This window comes from Parambassis ranga, chromosome 7 (genome assembly GCF_900634625.1).
Source record: "Parambassis ranga chromosome 7, fParRan2.1, whole genome shotgun sequence".
In the NCBI taxonomy this organism is placed as follows: domain Eukaryota; kingdom Metazoa; phylum Chordata; class Actinopteri; family Ambassidae; genus Parambassis; species Parambassis ranga.
The window spans coordinates 20,205,886-20,226,305 of NC_041028.1; the positions used below are offsets into that span (position 1 = coordinate 20,205,886).

At 42.8% G+C, this 20,420-nt stretch overlaps 1 protein-coding gene across 1 annotated transcript; it reads right to left on the reverse strand.

Annotated features, from left to right (window-relative positions):
- Positions 1-1,473: 1,473 nt before the first annotated feature.
- On the reverse strand, positions 1,474-19,923 carry clcn6 (chloride channel 6). Its single transcript, XM_028410591.1, has 23 exons — positions 19,730-19,923; positions 19,041-19,100; positions 18,888-18,953; positions 18,476-18,541; positions 18,334-18,400; positions 17,964-18,070; positions 17,544-17,670; positions 17,079-17,146; positions 16,946-17,004; positions 16,733-16,865; positions 15,740-15,853; positions 13,051-13,217; positions 12,846-12,957; positions 12,097-12,226; positions 11,759-11,912; positions 11,099-11,255; positions 10,504-10,610; positions 10,089-10,275; positions 9,773-9,933; positions 3,202-3,358; positions 3,000-3,107; positions 2,803-2,928; positions 1,474-2,710 (listed from the first exon to the last, which is right to left on the reverse strand). Exons 1-23 carry the CDS (start codon positions 19,826-19,828, stop codon positions 2,630-2,632), a joined length of 2,613 nt encoding a protein of 870 aa, XP_028266392.1. The 5' UTR covers positions 19,829-19,923; the 3' UTR covers positions 1,474-2,629.
- Positions 19,924-20,420: the final 497 nt, after the last annotated feature.

Consider the following 20,420-nt stretch of genomic DNA (forward strand, 5'->3'; position numbering starts at 1 on the left):
TGTAATCCTCTGTTTGGGTCTCCTCATCCTCCTCCATCCAATGATGGTTAATGAGCCCTGTACTAAATTCTGATTGCACTGATGTTCCAGGACACTGAACCTGTGAATGCACAGGATCAGTGGTGAGTGTGAGAGGGAGAGGGGATTTAACTGGTTGATTTATTAAATATCTGAATGACGGAAACAACCAGACTGCAACCTTCATCTCCGAAAAATTACAACATAACTATAAGACTATTTAATCGTTTCCCGAACGCATATCTATTTATAGAAGTCGTACCGGACCGTTCTGGTGTAGCGCTGTCTTTCTTTTCTCTCGTCTTTCCACGTGTGTAACCTGTCTGCAACTTGTATTGTAGTCGCAACCACCTGAAATGCCCAGATTTGATTGGCTGAGAGTTATCACGTGGGCTGGATAAACTCGTATGCAATTGGTCTGTGCGTTTCCTCATGCGCTACGCCACTACCGTAAAGTCTATGAAAGCTGCTGCAGTTCAAATAGAAGCGTCCCGTCAGGTTTTAAAGAATAACCTGCTGTTTGGACTATAGGTCCGGGTCCGTATGGGACGGCTTCTGGGTCCGGACCCGGACCGCGGTCCGCCATTTGGTGACCTCTGGATTAGATAAAGATTCAAGAAAACAAATTTAGGTGTGTTTAGAACCTGAAAGCATCAGACTGGGGTATGTTAATATCTGCAGGATTCTACCCTGGGCAGCCATCCTAATTCACAAACAAACTGGAGGAAAGGAGCAGGTACACCACTGACTGACTTTTGGTTTTGCTCTAAACACCTGAAGGTCCAAGGTGTTTTTCACCATTATCCCTTCAGCCTCTCCTATCAACAGCCAAACTATTTTTACACTCAGACTACTAGCAGTAACGCTGAGCAGTAACTCAATGGCTGAGTCTGAAGCCTCTATTGACTACCAATCTCCTTTTCCCCTTTTCTGCCAGATCATGGCCCAGACAATAAGCTCCTCAGCAGCATTTGTTATAAGTTTGTTGACATAAAACTTAGAGACTGGTTCATAATGTGTGCTGAAGAGGCAATATCTAACAGTCTGCCCTAATGAGACAGAACATTGCTCACCTCTACCGTCTGTCCTCACCTATTTAAAAACTACAACAAGATTTGCAAATACCTAGCTTGTCGGATCAGCTGCTAAACTATAGTACTATGTACCTGACACTCAAAGCATCAAGACTGCAGTGTGTAAGTGATAGACAACAGTGAACAACAGTAAAATTCCTCAAATTGTCAGGATGTGCATTCGTGTGGTATACCAACATCCTACGTGTGGTTCATAACCACAGATATCATTACTATAAGGGTTTAGAACTGCTCTAACGATGGTGCAATTCTTATTTTAGTATGATACAAAATATGTACCTTGCTGCTCCCTGTCAAAACAGTAAAATGAGGTTTTAAGACTGCTGTTCATCTTTTTATCTCAGTGCCAACACACTGTAAGTCAAATTTAAAGGACCTTTATTTGAACAATATTAGAGGCACAAGACAGAACTCTTACTTTGTTACATGGTGGCAGGTTGTTGTTTTCTTGGCCATTCGCTTTATAGGTTGTCTAAACTTCCAAGAAACAAAAGGTCTTTGGCTAACCACTGTTTCCTTTAATCTCATAATCTGCTCTGACCCTGCCATGCCAATGGAAGGCATTTAGAATGGACAACATACAAATGTCCTTTCTAAAATACCAAGTATTATTTTAGAAAGAAATAATACTTGTAATAATACTAAGAAAATATGATAAAATCCAAAACAAAGGGTTACAACTGCATGATTGAATCCTTCACGGCACAGAAAATAAAAACAGTAAAAAAATACTTTTTTAAATAAAACATAAAATAGGATCAAATATGGATGTACATAAACATTATGTGCCATCGTAGTTGCCATTTACCCATCAAACCTCAGACACACTGGATGTCATGTACAATAAAAGAATCACTCTTTTTTTCTTGCATTTTCTCACATTTCTAGTCCCTTTTAGAATGATGATGAAATGATGTAACCAGAAACTAAAAAACTAATCTGAAAAAAAAAAATCAGTAACAGGACATCTTGGTCAGTGTCACCTCTTAACACTAAACTCGAGAACATTATGACATAGTGCAAACCATTGAATCACAGATTTACAGACTAATAAAATGTTGTTTGTGTGTTGGAATGAATGGACATGGTCCCTAAGCAAACTCTTCAACAAATGCTGAGGTCTAGCTGAATCGCAGGCTGCGAGGGGCCGCCAGTGCGTTTTTAGTGCATATATTCCAGTCAATCACACACAAAATAAATCACACACAACAACAAAAATTAAAAGTGCTACAGTGACAACAATGATAAAGCAAAATGCAAAAATTATCAAATACACATCATCATGAAGGTGGCTGGAAATCACTTTCAGTAATATTTCACTTTGGTTGCTTGTTGTGCCCAAGGCTCCAAACTGCCTGTCACTGGAGCTCCCATTCTTCCATACTACATTCTATAAAAAACTTAAGATCCAGTGAATTACAACTAAACTGTATAGTCTGTGTTTGCGAATGCTATTAGGACTGGACTAAGACCAAGGCTCAGGCTCAGGATGGGACATAGGGGTGGCAGAAGTCAGGTCAGATAGTGATGCTGTGCTGTCGCAGCTTGGCCACAAGAAACTCATGGGTTAAATTATGTCTTGTGATTATTCCCACAATCTGAAAGAGATAGCAGGCATACACACAAGAGTTTGGTCAGATACAACATGAGCCACTGCAACAAAACAACAGAATTTCTATTTGGTTCATACTTCTCCAACAGCATTGACCACCGGTAAGTGTCGCAGGCCCATGGTCCTGAATAGGTTAAACACCTGTGAGATGCGGGTGTTGGGTGAAACTGTGTAAGGACAGGGATTCATGTAGGGGGTGACATCCTGGGAACACAGAGAACATCAAATTTAAATGCTGAATTTGAAATGTGCTTGGTCTTAGAAGTAGTGCATACCACTATCATGCGGGGGTTGAGCAGGGTAAGGTCCAGGTCATGGATGTCAGGGTAACGTGGGTAATCTTCAGTCATCTCTGCATAAGACAGCCTGGGCTGTGTGGCACTCTGTGATGGAGAAATAAGTGTGAAAACTTGTCATGTACTCTATAATCAGTTGTATAGGTGTATGTGTGGGAGAGACAGAGAAAGAAAGACTCACCGACTGGTTCTCAGCATAGCAAACCCCTCTGATAAGCAGGTTGACTAGCTGAGATCGCAAGATGAGGCCATGAAAGGTGAGCGGTCTGAAACGCTCCTCCATGGTCCACTCCTCACTGGGAGACTGATCTGGGCAGAGGTTGGGGTAGGGAGCATGCCTACATACAGACAGTAAAGTCAAGTGAGTTAATTTATCACATATGACATTATCCATCTAGAATGTACCCCGCCTTACACCAATTGATATGCATCCTCATACAGGACAAAGCAGCTTGTTCTGTTCCATTAGTGATGAATAGCAAGCTGGCCTAGCTTTACGAAGGGCCTTCTTATACGTCAGTAAACTGTCTCTCCAGGCCCTCTGGGATTCATCTGATTTAGAGGAATGCTACTTCCTCTCCATCCTTTGTGCAATCTGTTTTAATGATGGGATATTTGAGTTGTACCATGGAGCTAGCCTCTTCTGATTTGTAGTTTTCTTCTTCAGGGGAGCAGTGCTGTCTAAAACTGAGTGTAATGTGTCTGCAGTGTTGCTGGAGAGAATCACATTCTTTGACTTCTCTAGTGCCTTCAACACCATCCAGCCTCTATTACTTGGAGAGAAGCTGCAGCTGATGGGTGCTGGCGGGTCCACTGTCTCCTGGATCACTGAATACCTGACAGACAGGCCACAGTTCGTCCGGCTGGGTGGTGTCCGGTCTTTTGTAGTGATGAGTGGTGTGAGAGCTCCACAGGGCACTGTGCTTTCTCCAGTCCTGTTCACCTTATACACCACAGACGTTCAGTACAACTCAGAGTCATGTCACTTACAGATGTTTTCTGATGACTCTGCAGCTGTTGGGTGTACAAGTGGTGGACAGGAGGCGTACAGGGGACTGATGGACAGATTTCTGGAGTGGGCTGGAGGTAATCACCTGCTGCTGATCCAGAACGTAGCAGCTAGAGTTCTGACAGGAAGCAGCCAAAGGGATCATATCTCTCCTGTCCTAGCGTCTCTTCACTGGCTCCCAGTGGACTCAAGAATACACTTCAAGATCCTTCTTCTAACCTACAAGGCTCTTCATGGACTTGCTCCATTATATCTGCAGGACCTGATAGTACCATATGTTCCTAATAGGACACTCAGATCTCAGAGTGCAGGTTTACTTGTAGCTCTTAGGATTCATAAAAGTAGAATGGGAGGACGAGCTTTCAGCTATCAGGCACCGCTACTATGGAACCAGTTACCATTCTGGGTCCGAGAGGCAGACACTGCCTCCACCTTTAAGACCAGACTTAAAACTTTTTTGTTTAGTAAGGTGTATAGTTAACCTTAAACATAGCGTGTAGGGCTGATAGGTATAGTTACAGTCACCTCAGTCACAGGTATAACAGGTGTCATAGGGCCGATAAAATCTTAACTTTTAGCACAGCTATGCTGCTCTAGGCCTACGTTGTTGGGGGGTACAAACATGATCCACTGAGCAGTTTCCCTCTCACCCTCTGACCTCTCCTTTTCTCTCCTTAGTCTGGCTCACACTGGTCTCAAGACCTGCATGCTGACCTGCAGTCCGGCCCTTGAAGTCTCTCTTGCCCTACGTTGTCGGGGGGCACAAACATGATCCTCTGAGCAGTTTCCCCCTCACCCTCTGACCTCTCCTCTACTCTCCTTAGTCTGGCTCATACTGGGTAATATCGTCTCATAATCTGTGTGTTTCTTGTCTTCCTCGTAGTTTTGTGCCTCGCTCTCTCTCTTTGCAGGTCTCAAGACCTGCATACTGACCTGCAGTCCGGCCCCTGATCTCTCCTGTGCTCATCGACCTCACTAGCCCCTGCTGCTCATCTTTGCTTTGATTACTATCAAATTACTATTACTACTTATGGACTGACGATATATATAGATATCCATTATAATATAATCACTGTTTCATCTTGCTGTCATGTTTGCTCCTCTCTCTCTCTCTCTCTCTCTCTCTCCTTCATCCTCTCTGTCCTGTCTCCCTCTTCTTCTCCTCCTCTACCCGGCCGACTAGCAGCAGGACTGGTTTCCCCTTAAGTTGACGGGTCCTGCTCAAGGTTTCAACATTGCAGCCAGTGACACCAAAAACCGGCTCTGTCATTGGCTGCAGACAGGAGCCATTTGAAGCAGTGGTGGAGGTACGGGAATATGAGTGGACCAAAAAGAAACTTGCCGACTATAGAAACCACTTATGGTTCAGTCTAAGATGCAGGCAAAACAAAATGATACCATGCAGCCTAAGGCTGACATCCACAATAAATGGTTACAGGGTGGAAACCATTCTGAGAAAGGCACAGAGCCAACTTTTAAGTGAAAGGATAAGGCAGATCCATCTCACTATTGACACCCTCAAACTAAAGGTACAAAACTACTGAGTCTCTCACAGCCTCTCTACCAAAAGAGATCATGGAGGAGGTCTTGGGACTGCTAGAGAGGGTACAGCTGTCACAACACAAAAAGGAAAGACAGATGCACATATACACAGAGACTTAAGTCTCAGCAACTTTCACATACAGAAATCACTAACTTGGCATGGAGAAAGGGACAAAGACATCACTATCCTGCCAGCAGACAAAGGCAGATGCACCGTGGTATTAAACACAGAGGACTACCACTCCAAAATCATGGACCTCCTCAATGACACAAACACCTATGAGTCACTTAAGAGGGATCCAACTAATCAATATAAGAAAAAAATGGTTAACTGCCTACCAACATTGGAAAAAGAAAATGTAATTAACAGAAAGCTGTACTACCAGCCTTACCCTGGAGAATCCATTCCATGTATCTACGGACTTCCTAAGATACACAAAGATGTGGTTCCTCTTAGACCCATTGTAAGTAGCACTAATTCAGTTACATATAATGTGGTCAAACATCTAGCAGCAATCCTGTCTCCTTTGGTTGGCAACACGCCACACCATGTACACAACTCACAGGACTTTGCAGATAAAATTAAACAGATTATAATAGACAAGAGACGACACCATGGTCTCTTATGATGTAACTTCGCTTTTCACATGCATCCCCACCACAGATGCGAGGGAACTGGAGAGAGAGCTTGCCCGGGACAACACACTTGCAGACAGAACCCTCTTAACACCAGACCACATATGTGATCTACTGGACATCTGCCTAAACACCACATATTTCAAGTACAATGAAAAATTCTACAGACAAAAACATGGCTGTGCCATGGGGTCACCTTTATCCCCAATTGTGGCCAACCTTTACATGGAAGTGGTAGAGGCTAGAGCTCTAGCTTCCTTCCCAGGAACAGCTCCATCCCACTGGTTCAGATATGTCGATGACACATGGGTGAAGATCCGAGCTAGTGAAGTGGAGCACTTCACCAAACACATAAATACAGTGGACAAAAACATCCAACTCACTCGTGAGAATGTCAAAGACAACAGTCTGGCATTTCTTGACTGCCTTGATCACACTGAAGCAGACAGGGGCCTAAGCATTGAGGTCTACAGTAAACCAACCCAGACTGACCAATATCTACTTTTTGACTCACACCACCCACTGGAGCATAAGCTGGGGGTCATAAGGACCCTACAACACCGGACACAAACAATACCCACAGAGACAGAAGGTAGAACCAAGGAGCAAAAACAAGTAAACACAGCGCTCAGAACTTGTGGCTTCCCAAACTGGGCCCTGGTAAAAGCTGGCAAAAGGAAAGAACAGCAGACAGCCAAAACAGAACAGGACCAGTCACGCCGGAAAAACATTGTCATCCCATATATATCAGGAGTTTCTGAGAAACTCAGAAGGCTTTTCAATGCACATCAGATCCTAGTACACTTTAAGCCCAGCTCTACACTGAGACAAAAACTGGTCCACCCCAAGGACAAAACCCCCAGGGACAGACAGAGCAGACTATGCAGTTCAGTGCAGTGAGGAATGCTCTGATCTTTATATTGGTGAAACCAAACAACCACTACATAGAAGGATGACTCAGCACAGGAGAGCCACCTCCTCAGGACAAGACTCAGCAGTTCACCTTCACCTCAAAGAGAGTGGCCATTCCTTTGAGGATAATAATGTCCAAATTCTAGACAGGGAGGACAGATGGTATGAAAGAGGAGTCAAAGAAGCCATCTATGTGAAATTGAAAAAACCCTCTCCAGACAGAGGAGGAGGGCTGAGGCATCAGCTCTCACCTATTCACCTTTGTCCCTTCATCCCTTCCTAGCAGACTTCACTCCCATTTAAACTCTAACGATGGGCTAGTCCTGCACATGACCCAGACACAGTTTCTGGTCGTTAACTGACCATTAACCAACTATAGGGATCATAGTCCTGTGAGTTGGTACCCCCTTTAGTACTTATACAAGGGACTGACCTCTGACTGGCGAAGCCGGGTGTCATTAACACCGACGTGAATTATAATTTACTATATTTTGCATAGCACTGGCCTATGTTTGCTGCATGTTTGTTTCTCTCTCTCGCTCTCTCTCCCTCCCTTTTTCATCCTCTCTGTCCTGTCTACCTCTTGTTCAGTACCTCTACCCAGCCAGCCATGAGCAGTATGACCCAAGTCCTACTTGTGTTTAAAAGGGAGTTTGCCACAGTTTGCCTTAACTACTTGCTTGAGGGTTCAAGCTCTGGGTCTCTGTAAAGCATTTAGAGAAAGTTTTGATTGAAAAAGATGCTATGCAAATATAATGTAGAAAATTCAACTGACCAGACAAAGGCACTGATACCCTTTAGCAGGACTAGCTCACAGACCAGCACTGTGCAACTTGACTGGCACTCTTCAGAGAACTCCAAAGTACAAATCACCTCTGGCACCCTGTTCTATTCACATGAGGGCTGTTTTACACTGAGCACAGGTGACAGGCATGAAGGGAGCCTGAAAGAGCCCTGATAAACATCCTCCAGTATGACTGGTTTGGCAGTGGGTCTGTGATGGTCTGGGGAGGCACATCCTTGGAGGGTTACACAGACATCAAGGGAGACTGTAGAGATTGCCACTGATTGGTGATTACATTCCCCTGACCTTAATGCAACTGAGCATCTGTCCAGGAGCTTAATGATGCTGATGATGATATCCCAAGAAACCATCCACACACTTATCAGGAGCATGTCTAGACCGGAGTGCATACAGGCAGGTGGCCATACATATTAACATTATTACAGCTATTCACAGCCTTCAGAGAATTAACTAATAACTTTGATTTTATTTGAAATTTCTCAACAGATAATAAAGTGCACAATAGTAAAGTTCATCTATGCATGGGTGATCAAATGATCACAGATTGTAATAAAATGATGTTGATAATGTTAAGACAGCGTAACAACTGCCTGTCAGTCTGCCTTTTCAGCTTGCACGCTGGAACTTACATCAGTAATATACAATCTGTGCGTTCTACAGACATGACAGCAATGATTCTCAGGATGAGTCACCAAGGCCCATCCTATAGGTGGAATTTAAGCTATTTTCCCTGTAATTTACACTGGGAAAAATTATTTCGGTAATATTGAAAAATATATATTAATATCAACTGGAAAATAAAACATTTTTCCCATGTCACCCACCTCTAACTTCATCCTTGAGTTCAACTGAACATGTGCGCCAAATGTAATAACATTTCCGACATATGACGTTCACAAGAAATTGGACATATGGTCTGTTTTCAGCCACCACAGTGACCGGGCATAAAACACTCCTGTGCACCTCCTTATGAAAACTACTGACAGTTTGTAGATAATTTTAGATTCATGCTCAGAGAAGACAGTTCTCAGGTTTTTGCTTTAAATTTGCTTTAAAGTGATAGAAACCCCCTTAATCAAAAATTGGTTTTATGAAAGATACAAGACTTACCACACTATTATAAACTAATTAAATACAGACATTTCTCTCAGACTTGTGTACTTGTTTGCCATGTTACCATATTGCCATCTAGTGGCCCCACCCCTGCAAGGGTACTTGTTTTTGCACCTGGAAAGTGAGTGATTTCAAACCTGACGGCCAGCTCTAAGAAGGGTTCTGGTCCTCCCAAACGTCTTCCATTTAAGGATTATGGAGCCCACTGTGCTCTTAGGAACCTTAGGTGCAGCAGAAATTATTTTGTAACCTTGGTCAGATCTGTGCCACAATTCTGTCTCTGAGCTCTTCAGGCAGTTCCTTTGACCTCATGATCCTCATTGGCTCTAACATGCACTGTGAGCTGTAAGGTTTTATATAGTCTTTCCTAATCAAGTCGAATCAGTATCATCAAACACAGCTGGACTCAGATGAAGGTGTAGAACCATCTGAAGGATGATCAGAAGAAATGGACGCACCTGAGTTCAATATATGAGTCACAGCAAAGGCTCTGATACTTAGGACCATGGCATATTCCACTTTTTCTTTGTTAATACATCTGCAAAAATGTCAACAATTCTGTGTTTTTCTGTCAGTATGAATAAATGATTTCAGCAAATTGCTGCAATATAACAAAGAGGTAAAAATTTAAGGGGGTCCATGCCCACTGTATAACAATAACATAGGAACCATCCTGCAAGAGTCATGTCAACTATATGTGCAGTATGCATACTGCTGCACCTGTGTCTCTCCTACCTCCTCTCCAACATCTGCTGCAGGATGTCCTCTCCCTCCTCTGTGGGCTCTGCAGTGATGCTCTGCTCATCACAAACATTCCTCAGTTCGCTAGATGGGTATGACTTCATAGACTGGCACCGCCGCCGCTGCTCCCCCGCACGGGACACAACGCTGGATTTCTACATAAAAAAATCAAGGTGCACACTTTTAAGAACAGAGCACATGTTGTTCCTGTCCACTGCATCATCTCCTCTCTTCACCAATCTCCCTCTAATAGGATTTAAAATATTAGATATATATCTATTTTTAAAGGCTAAACATGTTAAGAACACACCTTGAAGCGGATGTTGTTGCTGATTAAAAAGTTGCCCTTCATGAAGTCTTGCTCATTCTTCCGGTTTTCCGTGACCACAGGGAAGGCGTGGTAGAACGTGGTACGAAGGATGCTGACTAGAGACTGGACACGGGTGTGGGGGTACACGTAAGTCAAGTTGGGTTCCATTATATCACTGGCTGTCAACCTGGAAACATGCAAATAACATCAGAACACAGGACACTCGTGTTTGAAGTATCCTACTTACTTAACCAGAAGCTGCTCAAAAGGGATTGGAAAACAGTGATGAATATACATAATACATTATTATTATTATAATCCAGCAATTGTTGAATAAATACAAGGGCATGTGGGATATGAGAGTAGCTCAAATATCCAGCATATGCTGAAGGTTTGAGATTTATGCTGGCCTTACTTGTCCATTTCAACCTCAGTCTCCCACTCCAGCACTGGCACTCCTTTCAGCTGGATGTGGATGTCATAGATGCCCTTGTTGAAGCAATCCCCAGTCCACTTAGCAACCTGATAATCAACATAAAAACATTTACCTCATGAAACCAAAATTCTCAGCTTTATAAATGACAGAGGCAGAATATTAATTATGTCTTTTAGGTATTTAAAACCAAAACAAAGACCTAAACTCATAATTTCCATTGAGTGAGAACTGTGTTCAACCACTGACACTAATAAATGAAAATTTGTGCCATGTAGTCAGCCATCAGAAATCCCACACTTTGAATGAACACATAAACCTGGGACACTAGCCAGAGGTGGTGACTTCTGTCACATCAGTATCACATCAGAATATAAGACATAAAAATCCATGTGGATATGTCTGTCCAAGTTAAATCTGCAAATAATAAATATATCAGACACATTCAACTAGTAGTTTTTACGTAGTGTTTGAGTAGAAGGTATGTGGACTTTCTTCTGAGAGACTTTGGCTCAACTGATTTATCTACTAATCTGTGATGGTTCTGGGAGACTGGTGAAATTTAAACTAACTGTACCATTAGAGTGATCATGATGGGTAGCCCGTATGTAATTTCGTTGGTGGATTCGATGAGGATAACCGTGAGACTGATGGTCATTCTGACCACACCTCCGAGGAAGGCAGCCGCTCCGATCAGAGCAAAGGTCCCGGAATAAATGTGCATTCCCAGTTTCCTACAAGAAGACAGACACACAGTAAGTTAGACCCAGCAAAGAGGGGGAGAGAGGGAACCCAGTTTTGTGTTTTGACTTCTGATTTCTTGCCTTACTACTATTTGTACCTCTGCCTGTGCTGAGTGTTTTGGCTCAGCCTCTGCCTGATTACACAGTGATCCTAGATGTTTTGCCATGCCCTGCTGTACCACAGCCCTTATCTGGACTGTGTTTCTGGTGTTTGCCAAATGCATGCAGAACATTTGGATTTTGGAATTTATTTGGCTTTGAATGTGTCAACCCATTGTCAGGCCCTCCAACAAAAACACAAGGCAACACAACAAACAGCAACAAACAGACACAGACCAGTGCTTCCTATCATGTTTGTGCCTACCTGATACATTCCATGTATTGACTGTTCTCCTGTGACTTTAACAACCCCAGAAGAATATCAGCCTATTTTATGCATATATGTAATACAACATTTCATGATTGGTACAATATTAGACAAACTTTGTTCTTACACTTTGAGAATGTTGGCAACCAGACGCCCAAAAGCTGCCCCGCACAACAATGAGGGGACAAAGAGGCCACTGGGTACAGATACACCATATGTCCAGCAGGCCAAGAGATAATACAGCAGGAAGAAGATGGCCAGAGTCACTGGGCTAAAGGTACCTGAGGGTAAGAACCAGAGACACATGTTGCAAAATATGAAAACAAAAATGTGAATTTTTCAGATAATATTAGCCCCTGTAAAATCAGTAAAGCTCTTGTGCTTGTGAGTGGCAGAAAGAAGAACGTGGTACAATTTAACTAGGTGTTAGAGATGTGTGTGTGTGTGTGTGTGTTTTTGTGTCACCATTTTGGTGGAAGAGCTGGTGGATGGCAGCCTCTTGTGGGTTGAAAAATAGTGTTGCCATGTCATTGTACGTTTGGTTAGAGCAGAAGAACTGGCGGATGGTGGAGTTGATGTCCTCACTGCCGCTCAGCTGAAAATAAAACGCACAGCTTAATATGAGACCGTACACACATGGTGCTGAGTATAAAGGGCTGTGCAGTTTACACTGTGGCTCAACTTAGTTAGCAGACTGTCTGCCGCTTCACAAAGTCAAACTTAAGAGATCTATTTAAACTTTGTTTAAAAGTGCTCTCAAGTTTTGCCTCAGTGATACCGGCTTTCCTGCTAACACCACCTAATGAAAGTAAATTACACTTAAGAGCATGAAGCCAGGCAACTGGACATGCTCCTCTAAGCAGCTTCAGCAGCTCCATCAGTTCATCAGTTCAGGGAAACGTCTTCAAGAAACTCTACAAGTCCAGTTGCCTGGCTTCAAGCTCTGGAAGGAAAGTGTTCTGGATGACTGAGAGTCTGTCTGAGAAAATTACACAATGTATAACATAATGACAAGATGTACGACTGTTTGTCAAACTGATGGGCTGATAGGCCTCTAAATGTAACTATACCAGATAGATGCGATGTGGACTTTGGTAAATTGTCCACATCGCAAATTAAACTGGTAAATTGTGTGCATTTATACAGCACTCCTCTACCACAAGGGTAATGCTGTAAGAGTCAAGCCTAACTGGACTTGTGGTACTTGTACCTACCGTGGTGTTATGTGTTGTGGGGGTGAGTACGTCACGGCATTCACCCAAAAGGATGGAGGCTGCAAATATCACCAGTGTTGTCATCATGGAAACCAGCAGACTCTCTAGAACTCTGGGAAAGTGGAGAACACCACAACATCTGTAATTACACACCACGGAGGAAATCAACTTCACATTTTCAGACTCTTTAAAATTGGTTAGTTACCTAATGAACTTGGCCTTAGGGTGGATGTGTTTGATGCGATACTTGGACAGGATCTTGTTCATGCAGTTGAACAATGCCCCCAGCAGGCCACCCACCACACCCATTAGGACAAAAAAGGCCAGGTCCACTGCTGTCCAGAGGTGACAGGTTTTATCTCCATCTGTACACTGTTCAAAGAGGAGGGGAACAAATAACATGCAAACAATTCAATTTACTGAGAGCTTCAACAGAAGATGACACATTCAAATATGCATAAGCACAGTACACAAAATATTCAAAACCAAGCAGCAACCTACACTACCGTTCAAAGGTTTGGGGTCACTTGGAAATATCTTTATTTTTATTTTTTTTTTTTAATGTTTTTTTTCCAAATGAAGATAACATTACAGTAATCAGACATACAGTCTAGACCAGGGGTGTCCAAACTACGGCCCGTCGGATTTTCTATGGCCCGCGGCTTCTCTCTTAAAATGTGTTATTTTTGGCCCGCCAGCCAAACAGAGTAAATCATACAAAATCAACAGGCAATTCTTGTTTTTGTTTTTAACTCATTGTGTAACGTTTGCGTCATGATTCTCTGAGCAGAACATTATCACTCCCTCTGTCTGCATCGTGGTGCGTCACGCGGTGCTGCAGGGCTGTTGTTGGTTCCAGCTACGCAGAGGGCTCCGAAGGTGCACAACACCGCTTCGACACTTCGACACAATTCACTACGAGACTAAACGTGCTTCTGCATACAACCTGCTATCAGAGAGTGTCTGTACTGTACAAGTGAAGTTCTCCAAAACTACGGAGCCCCTCTGTGACATGGTCAAAAAGAAATAAATTGTGGCCACGAATTATGTATAACGTGCGCACGAAATATTGTTATTATTAATTGTAGTATAGTAGCCCTAGAATTCATAGACGGGGCGCATGGGAGCGGGCTGCCCGGCCAGAGAGCAACCTCCCCGTGCAGCAGTGAGCGTCCCTCTGGGGAACGTGCCGGAGTACAGGGGGGCTCCAGGAGCGCAGGGGAGTGGAGCGGAGCGTCCCTCTCCCTCTCCATCGTGTCGCTCCCTGCTGCCCGGTGCGGGCAGGAGCGGGCAGCAGGGAGCGATACTGGAGCCGTTAGAGAAGTTAAAGCGACATGATGGACAGGGAGGGGGACGCTCATTGCTCCCTGCTGCACGGGGAGGCTGCGTCCTGGGCGGCAGCCTGCTCGGGCCTTTTTATCGGCGGCTGGATAAAAGCAACTCTCCAGAAATGCGAACATGCGACTTAGTTTGTGTCGTGTGAGCAGAGTGTTATAAACTGTGATGTTTTACTGGAGCAGCAGAGCAGTCCGTCTTTGCTTGTTAACGTTCTCTGTTATTAAACTGTCAGCTGTACAGTGAGACGCGGCACTTCTCTCAAAAAGGCTCCGTCATTCAGTACGCATCCGTCGTAAGGCACGTCATCACGTTTTTACGTGACGTTGACATGCACTGCAAACCTGTGTAAACATTAAATTACCAGACCCTTTGAGATCAGCACTAAATGACTCCCACCTAGTCTACCTGACATTTTACTGATGCCTGCTGCTCCTAAACCAGACCTGCCGCATATGATCAGATCTCACCTGCACAGTAGAGTCAATAACTTGCCTGTTGCTCTGTTATCACAACCACACAGTGTCTGAATGTTTTAAATTTATTTTTCTGATCTGTTCATCTGAATGCTAAGATGTTATTTTGTTTGCTGTGTAAGATGTAACATATTACAAAACAGCATACACAGTTTTTATTGTTTAAAATAATGACATCGGGGACTGTTGGCCCTCGGAGACTTTCGCATTATCGAATCTGGCCCTCCCCGAAAAAAGTTTGGCCACCCCTGGTCTAGACATTGTTAATGTGGTAAATGACTATTCTAGTTAAGGCTGATTTTTAATGGAATATATACAAAGGTAAACAGAGGCCCTTTTCCAACAAACCATCACCTTCTGTGTTCTAATGGAACATTGTGTTAGTTAATCGTGTTAAAAAGGCTAATTGATGATTGGAAAACTCCTGTGAAATGATGTTAGCACAGCTGAACTGTTATGCTGATCAGAGAAGCTGTAGAACTGGCCTGGTGACCCCAAACTTTGGATTGGTAGTGTACATATGAAGCTAAAAACGGTTGGACTACTCCTGACTAGGTGGCTGATAAGAAAGGGTCATCATGTTACGTCGCTAAGAATGCTTTCAAGATGTGTTGTATTAACATTAAATATGATGATCCATTTCCATGTAGATATGAGAGAATGTCATAATACGTCATTTACATCTAACTTTTATACCCATGCCTATGTTTTATTTATTGCTCTTACACAGTGCAGTCAGACTGAATATGAAAGACATCCACTATATGGAGTTTAATTAACCAACAGAAACATAATGTCAGTGTGACTTAAGAAATCAAAGGCACTGCTGTGTATTTAGGGAGCAAACACATGGGATGTCAAACTAACCATCCAAAATAATGGAAAACGGAGGCAGAATATACAAAAACATGAACTCTTCATTACTACACATCAACAAGGGTCCACTTGAGGCTGCCTCCAAAAAAAGAGTCAATCCCCATTAGACCTCGATGCTAAACTTACATTGTACATTCTGGTACAAAAAAAAGTTTCAACTCTTTACACATATTTTGATTGTCAGGGTGTTCCAAGGTCAACCCTTACCTTGAACTCTCCAAAGTTAAGCAGACCCGGTAGCTGAAAGGAACCCCACTTGCTGAAGTTAATCCCTGAACGGAAGAAGTTGAGGGTAAAAGTGGCCGACATGGAACAGAAGAGCTGAAACAGTACATCAAAGACACAAGGCTTGAAAGTGAACAGTTTATCAACACCACCAGATGATGATTTTTAAAAGAATATGCTATTTCTATTTGTTTATGGTGTTAGTGTGTGCTTATAGGTACATAAAATGAAGGGAACACTAAAATAACACATCCTAGAGCTCAATGATTGTAAAAAAAATAGGGTTGTTGTCCTCCTATGGCTCCCTTCATGTCTCCTGGGGTACTGGCCTGTCTCCTGGTCTCTCCTCCATGCTCTGGACACTGTGCTGACAGACACAGCTCTCACTGATGTGCCATCCTGGAAGAGCTGCACTACCCTGCAACTTCTATGTGTTGTAGACACACACTGAATTGATTCACAATCTGTAGGAGCCATGAAGTTAACATGTAATTGCTTTTGTTTGTCGCTAGATGGCAGCTTAGGGTTGGTGGGTAAGGGTTAAATGAACACAGGTGATTCAGGTGAGCAGATCAGAGCTGGGAGGTCGTACGGTTTTTACTGCTGACACGTTTGTTCTGTTTTGTAATCATGATCAAATACATTTGTTAACAATAAACGGGAACCTCTCCCAAAGATTATGATGCATCAAACGATTCATTTTGGAAATAACAGCGCGTAGGACAACAACATCCCCTGCACCCAACCGAGTGGCTGAAGGCTGGTAAAATTGCCACTATATCATCAGTGTTGCTTCCTAACTGGACAGGCTGATTTCACAGACGTGCGACTGACTTGGAGTTACATTGTGTTGAAGTGTTCCCTTTTAGTTTTTTTTGAGCAGTGTCACACAGGGTCAAACTTTTACAGGCATATGATGATAAATTGTGCAGTCAGCATATAAATACAGACATGTTTTAACCACATGTGACCTACCACTTTCCAGGTAAGAGCCTGGTTCCAGAAAGAGGAGCCCTCTTCTAAACTGAAGAGGGTGCCGCCTATCGGAGCACCAAAAGCAGCAGCGACTCCGGCAGCAGCACCCGCTGACACAAAGTCCCGCTTGTCCCTGAGGAACCCATTAGACAACATTATGAGCTGTACACGACAATACTGGCAGAGAGTAGTGAACAGTGTACACAGCCATACCTGTCACTGCGGAAGTAAGGAAAATCTAATTTGATCCTCTTGAAGGTGATGCTCTGAAACTGATGGCAGAGAAAAATATAATGAAGGCATTATTCTGCATTCTGACTCACCGTTAGCTACAACAAGGGTGTACCTGAGGAAGTCCAGCTCCCACAATGGCTCCACTGTGTATCATAGGGCCTTCTTTCCCTACAAATATACCTGCACACACAAAATCAGAGGGTCTGTCTTCCTGCTGCCTAATTCTGGTTCATCAGTAGGACACAAACAGTGACGGTCATCATATTCCGACAGGTGTTGGAAAACATACAATCAGCTTTTTGTGGTTTAGTGAGCAGGACTCTCACACAGTGATTTTATGCCCACATCATCCCAATCACATTTTATTCAAACTGTATTTAAGTAGTTTCTTATCTCTATTTCACCATAAAAATAAAGGAATAACCTTAAAAATAAAGCACAAAATAAAGCACATAAAGTAGTTTAACAAACACTGTGAGGAGACAAATACAGTGAGCAAACAGCCTTTCTTCCTGTTGTTCAAAAAAATCTGACAGTGTCTGTAATTGTGAGCCGCTTTAGTCCAAAACTCTTTTACCTCCAGCAACACTAAACAGGACTCCAGTGGCCTTGCAGAGAAAAGTTCGCAGACGGACAACTCCAGGAATCTTCACTCCATTCAAGTAACTTTTGATTTCTGGAATCCCCGAGCCAGCAGCCACAGGCTGGATAACAGAGCAGAAAATGTGAGGCATGTGCACATCACCATATGATGCTTAGAATGTTCACACATCTCTTTTGCAATTCTATATGGAAAGAATAGCACAATCCAATGATCAGCATAATGAACAGCTGTCCAGCTACAGACTGGGTTTGAGTTCTTCATGTTTACAGTTGGGATGTTTTGAATGTGAGAACAATATATTCCTTCTTGCCTAGAATCAAGAGATTACTTTTGTGGCATTTTTCCCTCTGTTGGCCAATAGACACAGTAACAACAGGATGGCAGAGGTCTTACCTCAATGAGGACAAGCACACTGGCGATAAAGATGAAGGTTATATTAAACGCCAGGAGTTCAAGAAGAGACAGGAAAAGACAGCCTTTGTCGGTGCACCTCTCTATAGCTAGAAGAGTTTAGTTAAGGTAGAATGACATGAACAGGACATACAGTAATGTGTGCAGTTATGTTACTAACATTCTTAATCTGTAGAATGTCTGGGCTATGTTGAAACAAAGGTTACTCCCTTTACCCCCTTGTTTCTCAGATTTTCTACACTCAATATACTCTTAGTCTTTTTACAGCAAGCTCCGTAATAGCTGTGCATCACAGAACAACAGTGTACATGCAAACTGTACACATTTAAAAATCTGCCTTGTTAAAGGATACAATCAGCGACCACAGAGAATTTGATTTTCATGAAGAGGCGTACAAAGAAGTCCACAAACAGGCCCACCTGAAAGACATTTTCCTGCTCAACATTTTTTAAATCTAGCAAAGATAGCCATTGTATGTAAAAAAAATGACCTACCAAACCCACTGTGACCCCGATTAAGAACACCATCATCCACCGCACTACCTCATACTTTTTGATTTTCTGTTGGGACAGAAACAGGTACAGATTTCTAAAAACCCAGATTTCTACACTTAATGCAACTTAATGCAATTACAGCGCACAGTAATTTTGTGTATCGAGCAAATGGTCTTGGAAAAGGTGAAACTTTGAGTGGATCTAATTGTTCTTACAAGTCGGTTATGTGATCTAATTCAAGCTTAGAGTTAGCAGCCCATCAGAAGCCATTCACTAATGTCAGGCAAGTTAAGATATGTAAATTAGGCAATAATTTACCTGTGCACTGTGCTTTTGCTATATATGAGAATTGCTCTACCCACTTGTGTGCTTTGTGTATATTTGACCATATGAGACATTTCCCTTCTCTTACCTTGCTGTCTATCCCCTCCAGAACCTCCACATAGGGTTCACTGATGCACCGGTCATAATCCAAGCTCTGTTAACAAGCCAAAGCAAACACTAAGTCATACATCCACTGATCTGTAACAAAGGCAGCATGAAGCCACCAACACAGGCTTCTTACCTCGTAATCTTTCCGAGGTAGAATCTCATCTTCTTCATCTCGGATTTCCCCAAGAATTGTCTGAGGGAACATAAATATGTTTAATGCAAACAGTTCCCTTATCACAATAGATAGTCCCTGCAGAGCGTTTTACCAGAGATATTATACAAATACATCAATTCAACCCTTCATGTTTTCTCAGTAAGATAATGACTAGGACACTTGCTTGGTAGGAGGAACACACAAGACCGGAAAATAATTAGAAATGTAAATGCCAGCTCAATGCATAGTATTGTCTCTGGGTAAATGTGCCCAGTATATAATCTATAAGAAAATCTGGGCTGAGCTGAACGTAAAAAATGCTGTACCATAATGAGCCATACACCATACACATATACATAAATGGTGTTTTCTTAATAACAAGACTAGAGACTAAGCAATGGTCCCAGTCCAGAGGACCACAGGAGTGTTATCAACGCGAAGCTGTGTTATAGGGGAGTTATGGCCTGGCAGTCAGCGGGGCATTTGGATGGATTTACAGGGGTGCTTCCAAAAGATTCAAGACAACAAAACACAGAAAGTGGGCAGCTGGGTGGAACAGGCAGACAAACTACAAGGGTTTGGCGCTCAGAGGAAATTCTAAGAGGCCACATCTGGTCTGTAAATAATCAATGCATCCCGCTTTCCATACGTATTCAGTCTTTTCTTACAAGTTCTTCTGGTGTCCGTGTTTCTTCTCCTCTGCAGCAGCACTGGCAACAAAAACAGTTCCCACAACACGCCATCTTCGTTATTATGTCATGCTGCATTCAAGCCGCATTTAAAATCGTCAGGAATGTTTAAATTAACAGATACAACCACTATAGAAAACAGAGAAATAATTTAAGGCGTTTGACCATTACGTTAGAGATCCAAACTTAGGTGTGTCTTTCAATTTGATTATAAATGTGTTTATAAGAACGCCGCAGCCCTTATTCGTATATTTCCCATGACAATTAAATGCAGCACAGCGAGTCTCACGTGACGAGCGGACGATTGGTCGATATAGTCAAACCTGCGTGTATTTTACGCACAGGTCTGAAATATAGATTACAATCATCCTTTTTGAATCATGCCACAGACTAAATGTGGAAGGTACAAACATGACGGCTAGTCTGCGTCTCTATAAAACCTCGGGATGCTGCCAGCTGCTGGGAGCTGGTGTTTAGGTTATCTCTGAATCCCTAATATACATGACGGGCCATTCAGAATCAATAGGAACGTCTGTGAAAACAACAACAGAAATCAGCTTTAGGACAAAAACGTATTTTATACATATTTTATGTTGTTTTTGGTACTACAGTGACAGTTACCTAACATGGCCGCATTTGAAAGAGATACAACTGTAAAATTGTAACTGAC